Source organism: Pristis pectinata, chromosome 6, assembly GCF_009764475.1.
Source record: "Pristis pectinata isolate sPriPec2 chromosome 6, sPriPec2.1.pri, whole genome shotgun sequence".
NCBI lineage: Eukaryota > Metazoa > Chordata > Chondrichthyes > Rhinopristiformes > Pristidae > Pristis > Pristis pectinata.
This window is the reverse complement of record NC_067410.1, coordinates 80,509,054-80,522,344: the sequence shown is the minus strand read 5'-3', so window position 1 is coordinate 80,522,344 and position 13,291 is coordinate 80,509,054. Positions and strand designations below refer to the sequence as shown.

Below are 13,291 nucleotides of genomic sequence, written 5' to 3'. Positions count from 1 at the left end.
TTCTATAGCACATATTTGCAGCAAATTCATAACCAACATTTTTCTTCAGATTATTTGTGCTCTGTTCTGGAAATGTTAAAAGCATGATTAGCAGCCTTGCAATTTCTGCAGGGTTATAGGATAGCAAGTAGGGCGCATCAATTCATAACATAACGCACTCTAAAGTGACATTTCAACCCTGTGGAACTTCAACTTTGTTTTCCTTATTTCATACAAATTCCTAAAAATAATTACTAGTATGCGTAAAATCAAAGCCGCGTTTATTTTGGAGGTAGCATCACTCTAGGGAAACTCATGTGAAAGTAAAACTTCATGGAACCTTGCTTGCCACTCTCCTCAATGCTGTCCTATTTGGAGCCCGCAGGCATAAGGTTGACGTCAGATGGGACGTCTATAATAGAGGCAGCGGGAGGCAGCAGTCAGAGGCTGTGTGATGGAAGAGGTGAGACGTCAATGATTATGGCAATGGGTTACTTGGTGCTCAGGTATTTCCAGATTGCACCGAGGGACTTTTGGGATGATGTTAGAGAGAATACGCGATAATGAATATTGAAAAAACAGATTAAGATGGCTGCATTCAGAAAAGCGATTGACCGCTTCATAAACAAATTGAAAAATCCAATTTCCCCCGCTCAGGCTGTATCCAAGGACAGCCCGTCTGATAAAGTTGAACTCGGAGGCCGGCAGAAGAACTTTAATAACGTGTTCGAAGTGAAAAATAGAGGGTAAGTGCAAGGTGAACTTCAAAGTGTTTATGGGCTCGGGGGTGGGGGTGGGGGTGGGGTGATGGTTGTTTTTAGAACACATACGAGTGCAATTAACCCTGGGATAGAATCAGAGGGTAAGTTTCAGTTATTTATAAATGTGTTCGAAAATGTAAATACCTCGTTCGTTAGCTAAATGCATGTTTAGTTCGTGCATTGTTTTCTGCCTTTTGTTCCCCCTCCACTTCGTTTCCTTTTTAAAGAAGTAATACACGTTAAGGTGATGCCACCAGGGCACACTTTATTTGCAGCTGCAGCCTGGCCTACCCATCTTTGCCGTTTCTTACGTGCTTTTGGTTTGTTAAGAAAGGAAATGTGATCACTTTCAGATAATAGATAGCAGTCGGTACTCATTTGGGTTAATGACCATTCATTCTTCATGCACAGGGCGAAAACAGAAACTTTCATTAATTTTGGTGTGTGACATACTTTTACTGCAGATCATGTATCATTATTCTTTTAGTGTTTTCAAAAATAGCTCAGACTTGGGAGTATACTATTATACAGCAATCTAATATGGATAATTAGATATTCACATAACTGCTGTTTTTAAAGATTTTTTTCAGGTTTACTACAATTATTGCACCAATTATTTTAAATAAACAATTAAAATTGTATTTTAAAACAGAAGGGTCTATTGAAACCCTTTTGTAACATCCTTATAACGGATACTTAGAAGATTATTTCTAGATCAATATAAATATTGTTCAGTAATGAGCTGCTCAGCAGTGGAGGTCCAAGAAGATTTAGATGTTTATATATATGGTTCATTTAATGTCATGGACAGTTACAGAAGGGGAAAAAAAAACAAGAAGAGTAATGGAGCTGACCTTTACATGTAGAGGACCAGAGTATTAGAAGTTATCCTACTGAAATGCGAAGCTCTGGTTATTCCACCTCTGGAGAAAAATGACCGATTCTGGATTTTGCACCTTAGGAAAGGTGCATTGGTCTTGGAATAAGCAGAGTGTGGATTTACCAGAATTATGCATGAACTTCAGAGGGTGAGCTGAGGCAATACAGCATAAACTAAGATTATGGTCCTTGGAATATATGGAATAAGTTGATTGAATTTCCCTAGTCTAGGGGAAACTGATGGGATAAATGTAGAGTAACTACCCCCACTTGCAGGGGACTCTTGGACCATTTAGATCAGAGTCTATTAGAGCCAGACCATTTGGGAGTGAAGTCAGGGAACAGTTCTACGAGCAAAGAGTGGGAGACGAGTTACTTCCATAAATAACATTTGATGCTGGGTCAATTGGCACTCTTAACCCAAGAGTTTGAAAGGAGTAGAAATTAGTCATCAGCTGTATGGGCTAAATATACAATGAAGTTGCCCATTTGCATTGTACTCCATTTCTAAAATTCAGTTTCAGTGAAGTCAATGTAACCTAAAATGTACAGACATCGAATTGCAGAGCAGGCTTGGGGGGAGTAAATGATCTACTTCTGTTTCTATCTTCTTTTATTCTTTTTGAGTACTACAATAATATAAACTCATTACTATCTTCTGTCTTTCTCTCCCTTGCATGGATTTTGTTCTTATTTTGTGATGGTCATCTGTATTCATCTACATTGTACTTTCTTTTCAATGAATTATCTTTGGGAATTCATCAAGTAAAGAATTACAACATAAAATGTCTGCAGATTTTGTATACAGCCTGCTGATATGTGATTGTGCTTTGTTGGTAGATGACCTGCTTGACTTGCCATTTTTTTTTTTGTATCGATGATATATAATAGAAGTTGATGAGAAATTGTTTCGTAAATTGGAAATTCTATGTTGGGATCCAGGATTTCCAATAATTAGATATCTTTAAATCGGTTCTTTGAAATAATATAATTTATTTGCTTTTTTTGTTTATGGTGTTTGGTTTCCAAATTCTAATATATGGTATAATTTGTGAATCAATGTTAGATACAGTGTACCATAAAAGAACACACATGAAATAGAGACTGTTTTTGCCTCTTAACCTTAACACAATGGCTAAACAGAAATTTTCACTTACTGAATTATGTTTTCCATTTGTTTGATTGTTCCGAACACAATTCAGTCATATAACAATGGTTCTGCGCTACGGTAGAAAATGTACAAGGAACTTAAGTTGCAAAATTGTCATGTATGCATCAGGAGATTAAAATGTTTGCATATTATACTCTGCACTTATTTTGGCTACATTGAAGTTTAAAGGATGTCTCCATGTCATCCAACAGAAAGATGGGAAGTCAAATATCTGAACTCTATCAAGAAGTCCAAGAACATAATTAATACCAGAAAATTGTTATTAATTCCTGAGCACATTTTGGCTTGAGAAGTGAATCCTCTTTCAGCAGGTAGCTTCATGCATCTTCTGGAGACTAATATTTTATAGCACAAAGTGTAGAACTGGGTCATAAATAAGAAAAAGAACTGCAAGTGTTAGAAATCAGAAATAAAAATCTGATCTGGAGGTAGAGATGCAGCATTAACACTTCAGGTTAATGTTCTTTTATCAGAACTGAAAGTCAGAATTATAATAGATCTAGAGCAAGTACTGAGGTGAGGGGACGGCTGAAGGTGAGGAAAGATCCTAGAAATTGGATTGATTGGCACTGCATCTGTGCATTGTGCTATCCAACTTCAATGAAAAATGAAATGTTGCTGGAAATCGGAACTACTTGCATACTGTACTAACTTATTTAGGTTCACCATGTGCATGATGTGTGGAGGAGTCTGAGTGTATGACTTTGAATCATTTATAGCATTTTTCAAGCATGAATGCCCCATTAATGTTGTTTCTGGGTGATGTGAAGGGCACCTCCCTAAATGGGCTTTTGAAATTATCCCTCTCAATTCCTGGGCATCAACACTTGCCTGACCGTTCTACGTCTTAATCTGTCTGGATTCTTACCTTTCCCTCTCATACTTAATGTTTTTCTCTCTCATTCCTCTTGGCCCTGGCTCCATAATTCATCTGATTTTCTTTGTGCACTCTGCATTTGCAGAGTGCACCAAGGAAAGGCCTTGAATGTGTAAGGCTTGTTCAGTAGTGGGAGCTGCCTTGGGCCTTGTGCACTGCCAGATTTTCCACTGGCAGGCCTCTCAACAAGGTGTTTATTGGGTTGCTGCTAACCTGCCTGTGGAGGTTCTAGGTGATGGCTGGTTATAAGCAGGGGAAATTGTTTGACAAAAGGGATGTGGTACCAGGGCAAGATATTAAGATGGAACTCCAGGAGCTGAAATTGAAAGCAGAACCATTACAACTAACTGCTATCTAAATAAATTGGGAGTCAGATAAGCAAAATCTAAAGTTGTGGATATGTGTTTGAAGAAAGGAAGTTTAACTCTGATCTGAACAATTGATAGAGGGCAAACGGTTCCACAACCATGGTTTAGCCCCTGTTATTGGCTTTCAGAGGAGATGCTTCATGTTGTTTCTTATCTTAATTCAGATGAATAAGGGATTACTTCTTTGATTAGGTTTTAACATCCTGTTCTTAAAATCATTATTGCTTTTCAACAAAAATGTTATTGCACAAACATTACCTTGATGTGATATGTGACCCTTTCCCTTTTCCCGCAAGCCACATTTTAGGAGGGTGTGGCAATAGGAATAATTGTTCTGCAAATATTGGCCCACCTTCCACCTGTCTTGCAGTGTGCTCATGAGCCACATCAGTTAGAGATGCATGAACACAATTTTTTTTCCCTATTTACATTTAGCATGGATGACCAAGGATATAATTTCTGCTGTGGATTTCCCAATCATTTGCCATTTTTTGGCAGATGACTTGAAAAACTTGAGGGAAATGGCATTAACAGGGTGTACTAATACAGTAGTTTCTGGGTCTTTTTCATTTAATATACAGTAAGCACTCAGGAGAATATTCCCATGGGATGTCATCCACATACTTAATTCATGATTTCCTGATTTTTCTCCACTAGCTATTTATCATTTTGATACAGTAGGAACTGGTATTAAATATGCCTTCTGAGATAGTGCTAGTACTATTTGACTGAAATATGATGCACTGTATTGGAATGGGCTGAATTGTTACGTGACGGTTTCCATTAGGATGTGAGCCAAACAGAATGAGCTTTATACCCATCTGCTGGAAGCCAAATAATCTTAGTAATAGACCATTTTTAAGACTTAGTAACAGTAATAGCAAACTACTGGATTGTTATAAAATGCCATCTGGTTCATTAATATCGTCACGTAGTCTGGCCTAAATACAACTCCAGACTTGTAGCAATGTGGTTGACTCTTAATAGCCCTCTGAATTACCACACAGACCACTCAGTGTATTATATATTTTCAGTTTTAACATTCCAACTTCCTCAATAAAGGAGTCCAGTATTGTCCACAGTACTCCAGATGTGATCTCACCAATGTCATATGTAACCAAAGCATAACCCCCTACATTTGTATTCAGTTCCTTTCAGAATAAACAATAAGGTTCTGTTAGCTTTCCTAACGACTTGCTCGTCTATATTGGGATATTTGTCCCATAGATCAATCAAGTAACAACCAGACACAGTCAAGCACATGGTCTGTAAGGTACAATTGTATATGTAAGACTCCTTCATCTATGGGTACACTTCGCAGCAGGATAGAGCCACCAGAGGTGGAAGTGCAGTTGTATACAGGAAGGAAGAAATTTCCCTTGGATTTCACAGTATTGACTCCATGCCCCTTGAGGTTTGTGGCATTAGATGAGACATGGGCAAGGAAACTTCCTGTTACTGTCTACTGTCCTTGTTCAGCTTATGAATCAATGCTCGTCCATGTTGAAATACACAGAAGAAGCCCAGAAAATAGCAGGGGTACAGGATGTACTTTGAGTAGGGGACTTTGTGTCCATCAGAAAGTATGTCTTGCTAGCGCTTCGATTGAATGAGCTAGCTTAGTTTTGAAGAACAGGATTGTCAGACTGGGTCTGCAGCAGGTGCTGAGTGAACCAGTACAAGTTGTTGACCTTTTCTTGCCAATCTACCTGTGGCATATGCATCAGTCTGTGGCATTATTGATAAGTGTGTCCACCACACAGTCTTTGTAGAGATGTCGTACCAAATAGGATATATTGAGAACTGATCTAGCAGGTCAAAACTTGGTCAGAATAAGGAGCTGCTGGCCATCAGGAGCAGCAGAAATATATTCCACCACTATTGGTAACCTTGTGGCTCAGTATCTTTCTTATTCTACCATTAAAATCAAGTCATGGGATCAGCACTGAATCAATAAGAAGTGCAAAAGGGCATGTACCTAATAATGTGCCCTTTTACACTTCTTATTGATTCAGTGCTGCAACATAGGATTACTTATGCGCTAAACAGCATAAGCAGCATGTAATAGTGTACAAAATGAAACCAGAACCAGTGTATGCAGTCTATCCTGTGTGGTTGTGAATGGTGATGGACAATTGAACAGACAGAGGAGGTGTGAAGAATATCCGCATCCTCATGATGACAGGGACCAGAAAATTAATGCCAAAGACAAGGCTGAAGCATTTGTAACCATCTTCAGCCAGAAGTGCTGAATCCATTTTGACTTCCTCTTGAAATCCACACAATTATAGAAGTAAATTCAATTCACTCCAGGTGATACCAGAAATGGCAGAGAACATTGGATACAGTGAAGGCTAAGGGACCAGACAACAACTGGGTTGTATTATTGAGGACCTACACTCCAGAACTAACTGCACCTCAGGCCACACTGCTCCGGTACAGTTAGAACACTGGCAGCTGCCCAGGTAATTTGCAAAGAGAAGAACAAATTGAATTTGGCCAATTATAGCCCAATCAATCTATACTAAGCAAAGTGATGGAAAGTGTTGATGAATGTGCTGTTAACTGATACTTATTCGTCAGTAACTTTCTCATTGATGCCCAGTTTTATTTTTGCCAGGACGACATGGACCCAGGTTTCATTGCAGTATTGGTCCAAAGAGCTGAGTCTCTGAAGTGAGGTGAGATGACTGCCTTTGACATTAAGGCAGCATTTGACTGAATGCGGTATCAAAGAACTCTGGTAAAACTGAAGTCAATAGGTACCGTGGAGAAAACTCTACAATGAATGTAGTCATAGCTTGCACAAAGGAAGATGGTTGTGAGTCAGACCAGCATTCTTGTTGTTATAGGAGGGCATTGCCTTGGGCCCAATCACCTTCAGCCACTTTATCAATAATATTCCTTCCATCACAAGTTCAGATGTGAGGATGCTTACGAAGGATTGCACAATGTTCAGTTCCATTTGCAACTCCTCAGAAAATGAAACAGTCCACACCCACATGCAGGAGGACCTAAAGGATATTCTGGCATGGGCTGATGTGACGAGTAACATTGCCCTTGAAAAGTACCAGGCAATTAACATGTCCAGCAATGTCTAGCTTTGATGTAAGAATAGAAGATATTGGAAATGGATACATTCTAAGAGAAAGAAAAATGACAAATATAGGATTCTCCATCTATTGTTAACTTAAAGCTGAATGGCAGATGAGAAGATTGAATGAAATATATTAAAAAAAACAAGTAGGTTAATGAGGAAGGAAAAATTAGAGTATGAGATGAAGTTAACCAGCTATCTCAGAAGTGTTTTTGTAGATATTTTAAAAAAAGAAAATGATTAAAACAATGAGTTTTAGTCCTACAGAAAGTGATTCTAGGGAACAATAATTGAGCAAATATTTAGCATCAGTCTTTACTAAGCATTCAAGTAACATCCTAGAAATACCTGTACTTTGGAATTGGAAATGGAGGAAGAAACTTTGGGGAAAATTACTGTCTCCAGAGCAGCGGTACTGAGCAAATTGTAACTGCTGGCTGACAAGTGTTGTAAGGTCTTAAGTGGCTAATGTGATAATTGATGAGTTGGTTTTAATTTTCCAAAATTTCTTAACTGCAGAGAAGGTTTCCATTAGGTTGGAAGGTTGCAAATGTAACTTAGTTATTTAAAAGGGAGGGAAACAAAACTGAAATGGCAAGCCAGTTAGCTTGGTGTCTATCACAGGGAAAATGTTAAATGTTACTATGAATGGGGTTATACCAGGGCACTTTAAAAATAAAATCAAGGTAATCGGGCAAAGTCAAAATGATTTTGAGAAAGGAAAATCACTTTCAACAAATTTCTTGGAGTTTTCTGAAGAAGTAACGTGCTGTGGATAAAAGGGACATGGAGGTACTGTACATGGATCTCCAGAAGGTATTTGATAAAGTACTGCATCAAAAGATGTTGAGAAATGTAACATATCAGTGTCAATAGAATTGGTTGGCTAACAGGAAATGTAGTATGCATAAGTGGGTCATTTTCTGGTTACTGGGGCCTCTACTTTTTAAAATTTGTATAAATGATTTGGATAAAGGAACTAAAGATATGGTTACTGAATCTGTTCACGATACAAAGGTACGTAGGAAAATAAGTTGTGAAGAAGGAGACTATAAAGAGACGTAGTTAGGTTAATTGAGTGGGCAAAGATCTGGCAAATAAAGTGTGATTTGGGGAAATGTGAAATTCTTTTTTGACACGAAAAATAACAACCACATTATTTGAATTGTGAAAGATTGCAGAACTCGAAGGTGCAGTAGGATCTGGGTATCATAAATCACAAATAGCTAGTATGCAGGTACAGCAAATACTTGGGAAAGCTAACAATGTTATCATTTACTGCTAGGGGAATTGAATACAAAAGTATGCAGGATATGCTTCACTATTATAGGACATGGATGAGGCCATATCTGGAATACAATGTACACTATTAATTTCCATATTTAAGGACAGATGTAAATGCATTGGAAGCAGATGGGAGAAGATTTATTAGACTACAACCTGGTTGATTAGTATAGAAGAATGAGAGGATACTTGATTGAACCATCTACGATGCTGTGGGGTCTTGACAGATGTTAAGTGGATGTTCCTGTTTGTGGGAGAATCTAAAATTAGTCACTGTTTAAAAAGTAAGGTATTGTCCAATTAAAACTGAAATGAGGTGAAATTCTTCCCCTCAGAGTTGTGAATCTTTGAAATTTTCGTAACTGCTTTATAATCAAGGGGGTGAAAGGTTTTGCTGAGGTAGCTGGGGATCAGATCAGCCATTATTTAATTGAATGGCAGTGGTGGCTTGAGTATCCTACCCATGATTCATTTATTTCTTGTACTCAATAAAACACACAGCTTCTATAGGAAAGGGAAAGAATAAATGTTTCAGGTTTGATGACCAACAGTATTTCCAGCATTTTTTCTTTATTTCAGCTTTACAACATGTTTTTTTTTTGTTTACTTTTTACTGCCCAATGATTGCTGCTGCTGAGTATGCTACCATCAACACCCAGACCAAGAAGTCAACTGCAGCCAGTGGCTATTAGAGAGCGTCAGAGGCTGGGTATCCTTTTGCAAAGTGGCTCACCTCCTGACAATGCGGAGCTTTTTCACCTTCTACAGGTCACATCAGGATTGTGAAGTAATACTGTCCACTTGCTTGGATGAGTATAATTCCAACAATATCCAAATAAGCTCAACACCATCATGGGCAAAGCAGCCTGCTAGATTGGTATCCTATTCACCATGCTAAATGTTCATTCCTCCCATCACTGATGCACCTTGGCTGTGGAGTGTGCCATCTACAAATGGATTACAATTATTCCCATTGACGCAAAAAAAAACTCAGAATATTGCAAGAACTCTGTGGTCCTGACTCAGTCCTGATGCAAGGTTTTGACTTAATGCTGACTTACCCCTTTTGCTTCCACAGATGCTGCTTGAGCCATTCAGTTCTTCCAGCATTCTGTTCATTAATAGATTTTGGTATTTGCTGTCTCTTTTGTCTTCATTACTCACATTGGTCTCTTTGATGGTATCTCTATCATGAATGTGGACAGGGCAGTGTGCACATAAGAGTACAAGTACCTAGAGTACCCTCTCCAAGTCATATCTTCCTGACTTGGAAATGTATACTGTGCCTGAGACTTCATTTTATCTGTGTCCTGGAACTCCCTATGCAACCACACTGGCACCATTTTCAGAAGGAGTGCAATGGTTCAAGAAGGCAGCTCATCACTACAGTCTCGTGGGCAATTAAAGATGGTGATAAGTACATTTTGGTAAGTTAAACTGGGGCAGGACTTGCACTGTAAATGACATGGCCCTGGAGAGTGGTGTTGAACAGAGAGGCTTAGGGGTACAGGTATGTAGTTCTCTGAAAGTGGTAACACAGGATGGTGAAGAAGGCGTTTGGTACACTTGCCTTCATTGGTAAGGGTATTGAGCACAGGAGTTGGGACATGTTGCAACTGTACAAGTCATTGGTGAGACCACACTTGGACTATTGTGCACAGTTCTGGTCACCAAGCTGGAAAGGGTGCAGAAAAGATTCCTGAGGATGTTACTAGGATTGGAGGGCTTGAGTTGTAAGGAGAGGCTGGGTAGGCTGGGAATTTTTTTCCCTCGGAGCATAGGAGGCTGAGGAGTGACCTTGTATATAAAATCACAAGGAGTATAGATAAGATGGATGGTCAGTCTTTTCCCCAAGGTATGGGAGTCTAAAATTAGAGGATGTAGATTTCAGGTGAGAAGGGGAAAAATTTAAAAGGAACCTGAGGGGAAACTTTTCCACACAGAGGGTGGTGGATATATGCAATGAGCTGCCAGAGGAAGCTGTAGAGGTGGATGGAAAAGGTTTAGAGGGAAATGGGCCAAAGGCAAGCAAATGGGACTAGCTCAGATAGACATCTTGGTTGGTATGAACGAGTTGGGCTGAAGAAACTCTTTCCATGCTGCATGACTCTGACTGGCATTACCATAGACTCTTGTGTCCCACTAAGTAAGTGAACCTGATGCCCGACCATCTTTTGTAGAAGCACCTTGTTTTCATTCCACCTCATGTCCTCTGGATTGCTGACCAGAGGGAACAAAGATTAAATTAAGATGTGATTTAATTGATCCCAGGATAAAGCTGCAGAGAGCCTGATATTTGTTTAGGCATGGCTATGAGGACAACTTTTTTCAGAATGATGCAAATATTCATATTTGCATATTTGACTTGTTTAAGTAATGGCTTTTTAGATAGGCTGGGTTTCAGCTTTTGTTTTGGAGCAGAGCAAGCTGAGGGGGACCTGACTGAGTTACACAAAACTATGATGGAAATAGACAGGGAGATAGTAGGAAACTTCTCCCCATAGCAGAGGTAAAACACCAGAGGGCAAGGGCTAGGGAAATTTATAAGGGACCTAAAGAGAATTTTTTTCACCAAGAGGGTGGTTGGCATCTGGATCACACTGCCTAATGGGGTGGTGAATACAGATTCTCACAATATCCAAGAATTGCCTCAATGAGAACTTGAATCGCCAAAGTATAGAAGGCTATGTGCCAAATGCCGGAAAGTGGGATTTATATAGATGGGTACTCAATGGCTGGCATGAACAATGATGGGCCAAAGCCCTGTTTCTATGCTGTATGACTCTATGCTTCTAAAAATACCATTGTGCTTTTCAATTTCATCAGTGACCTGGTCAAGAAATATTAAAACCACAGCCAATTAGCAAAGCTGCAACAATCTCTTCAGCCACAAGTGTTCAACATTTTGAACTGTAAACTGCAGTTGTTAAGGAAATGATGCTAGTGTTGGAAATGCTAATGGAAGAATTTGAATATTCACTTGGCAGTGGAATAATATAAAATAATGATCTGGGCCATGTGATTAAACTGGCTGTTCTTCCAGAACTCTGCCGTTCAAAGCAAAGGAAGCTGGTGGGATGCTTCATTGTAGAATTTAATTCTGTTTACTACCAGAGCAATATATTTGGATGGACAAAGCAGTAACAGTTATAATTGGTTAAGTGCATAAAATTAGAGGTTTCTTAAATAAAAACAGATATTCAGCAAGTCAGGCATCATCTTTGGGGAGAGAGAAATAAAGTTAATATTCTGGGTTCATGCCCTTTCATCTGCAATTTCCAGCTTCTGCAGTTTTTTTTTGCTTTTCAGTTGGCTGAGATTTCTTGTTGAACAATCCTCCAATTTCTTTAAGTCAAAAAGAAAAAGGAAGCATACGCAAGGGTTAGGAAGCTGAAATTGGACAGGACCTTTGAGGAATATAAAGAAAGCAGGAGAGAACTTGTACAAGGAATCAGGAGGGCTAAAAGCAGCCACAAAATGTCCTGGGCAAGTAGGATTAAAGAGAATTCCAAGGCACTTTATACTTGTGTTTTAAAAACTGAAAAGTACCTAGGGAGAGGGTAGGACCACTCAAGGACAAAGGAGGGAATTTATGTCTGGAACCAGAGGAAATGGGTGAGGTACTAAATAATTACTTTGTTTCAGTATTCACTGAGGAGAAGGAATGGAGGATAACGAGATCAGGAAAGGGTATGCTGATTTTCTCGGCCATCTTGATATCAAGATGGAAAAGATGTTGGGTCTCTTGAAGAACATTAAGGTGGATAAGTTCTCAGGGCCTGATGGGATCTATCCCAGGTTATTGAGAGAGGCAAGAGAGGAGATTGCTGGAGCCTTGACAGAGATCTTTGTATCCTTTTTGGCCATAGGCCAAGTCCCAGAGGACTGGAGAATAGCCAATATTGTTCCCCTGTTTACAAAGGACAGTAGAGATAAACCAGGAAGTTATAGGCTTGTGAGCCTTGCATCAGTGGTAGAGAATGGCCTAATCCTGCTCCTATGTGCTATGGGTAGTCAGCATCGCTTAGTGTGGGGAAAGTTATGTCTTTCAAACTTAATTGAGTTTTTTGAGGAGATGGTGAAGATGATTGAGAGTAGGGCAGTGAATGTTGTACACATGGACTTTAATAAAGCTGTTGATGAGGTCCCTCGTGGTAGGCTGATTCAGAAGATTAAGGCACATGGGATCCTTGGAGACATGGTAGATTGGAGTCAAAATTGGCTGACTGGAGGTCTATGACCAGTGGTGTTTCACAAAGGTTGGTGCTAGGACCTCTGTTTGTGATGTATATGAATGATTTGACCAAAATCATTGGTCAGCACAGACATTGTGGGCTCAAGGGCCTGTTCCTGTGCTGTAATTTCTATGTCCTGTGTTCTAATACATGAGGCTGTATGTTATCATATTTGTGTCATTGATTCAACCAATTTTATTTTTAAGGGCATGCCATATGATTTGATTTTATGAATAAGATTTATTTTTTTAAATAAAAGTAAAGCCAGCTTTTAATGTCCATCTCAAATTTCCCTCAAAGTTGTCTTGAACAAGTGTAATCCAAGTGATGATGATACTCCTATAGTGCTGTTGGATAGGGAGTTCCAGTATTTAAATCCATGGCATTAAGTGGTAATATATTACCAAGTCAATTTCCCATGTGTCTGTGATAGAAGTGATAAGTTTGGGATATGCTTTGGTATTGTGGAAATTGAATGCTTTGGTTGTTGGATAGGGATGATGACCAAATGAGCTGCATTGTCTAGCATGGTGTTGAGTTTCTAGTATCACTGAAACTTCACTGATTCAGCAAATATTCCATCACACTACTACAAAAATGATAATACTTTACAGAGTGACTACTTGGTTGTACTTTGGGA

At 39.1% G+C, this 13,291-nt stretch overlaps 1 protein-coding gene across 6 annotated transcripts in view; it reads left to right on the top strand.

Moving 5' to 3' along the window:
• The first annotated feature begins 412 nt into the window (after positions 1-412).
• Positions 413-13,291, top strand: part of LOC127571124 (transient receptor potential cation channel subfamily V member 6-like) — a 74,898-nt gene continuing 62,019 nt past the window's right edge. For 4 of the 6 annotated variants that reach the window (XR_007956447.1, XM_052017197.1, XM_052017196.1 and 1 more), the window contains exon 1: positions 413-725. Coding sequence is in view for 3 of the 6 variants with exons in the window: in XM_052017197.1 (XP_051873157.1) it covers positions 568-725 (158 nt within the window). In the remaining 3 variants the exon portion in view is untranslated. Of the gene's footprint in view, positions 726-811; positions 842-13,291 lie in introns of those variants that run through there. The other 2 variants (XM_052017198.1, XM_052017200.1) reach the window with 2 other exon arrangements.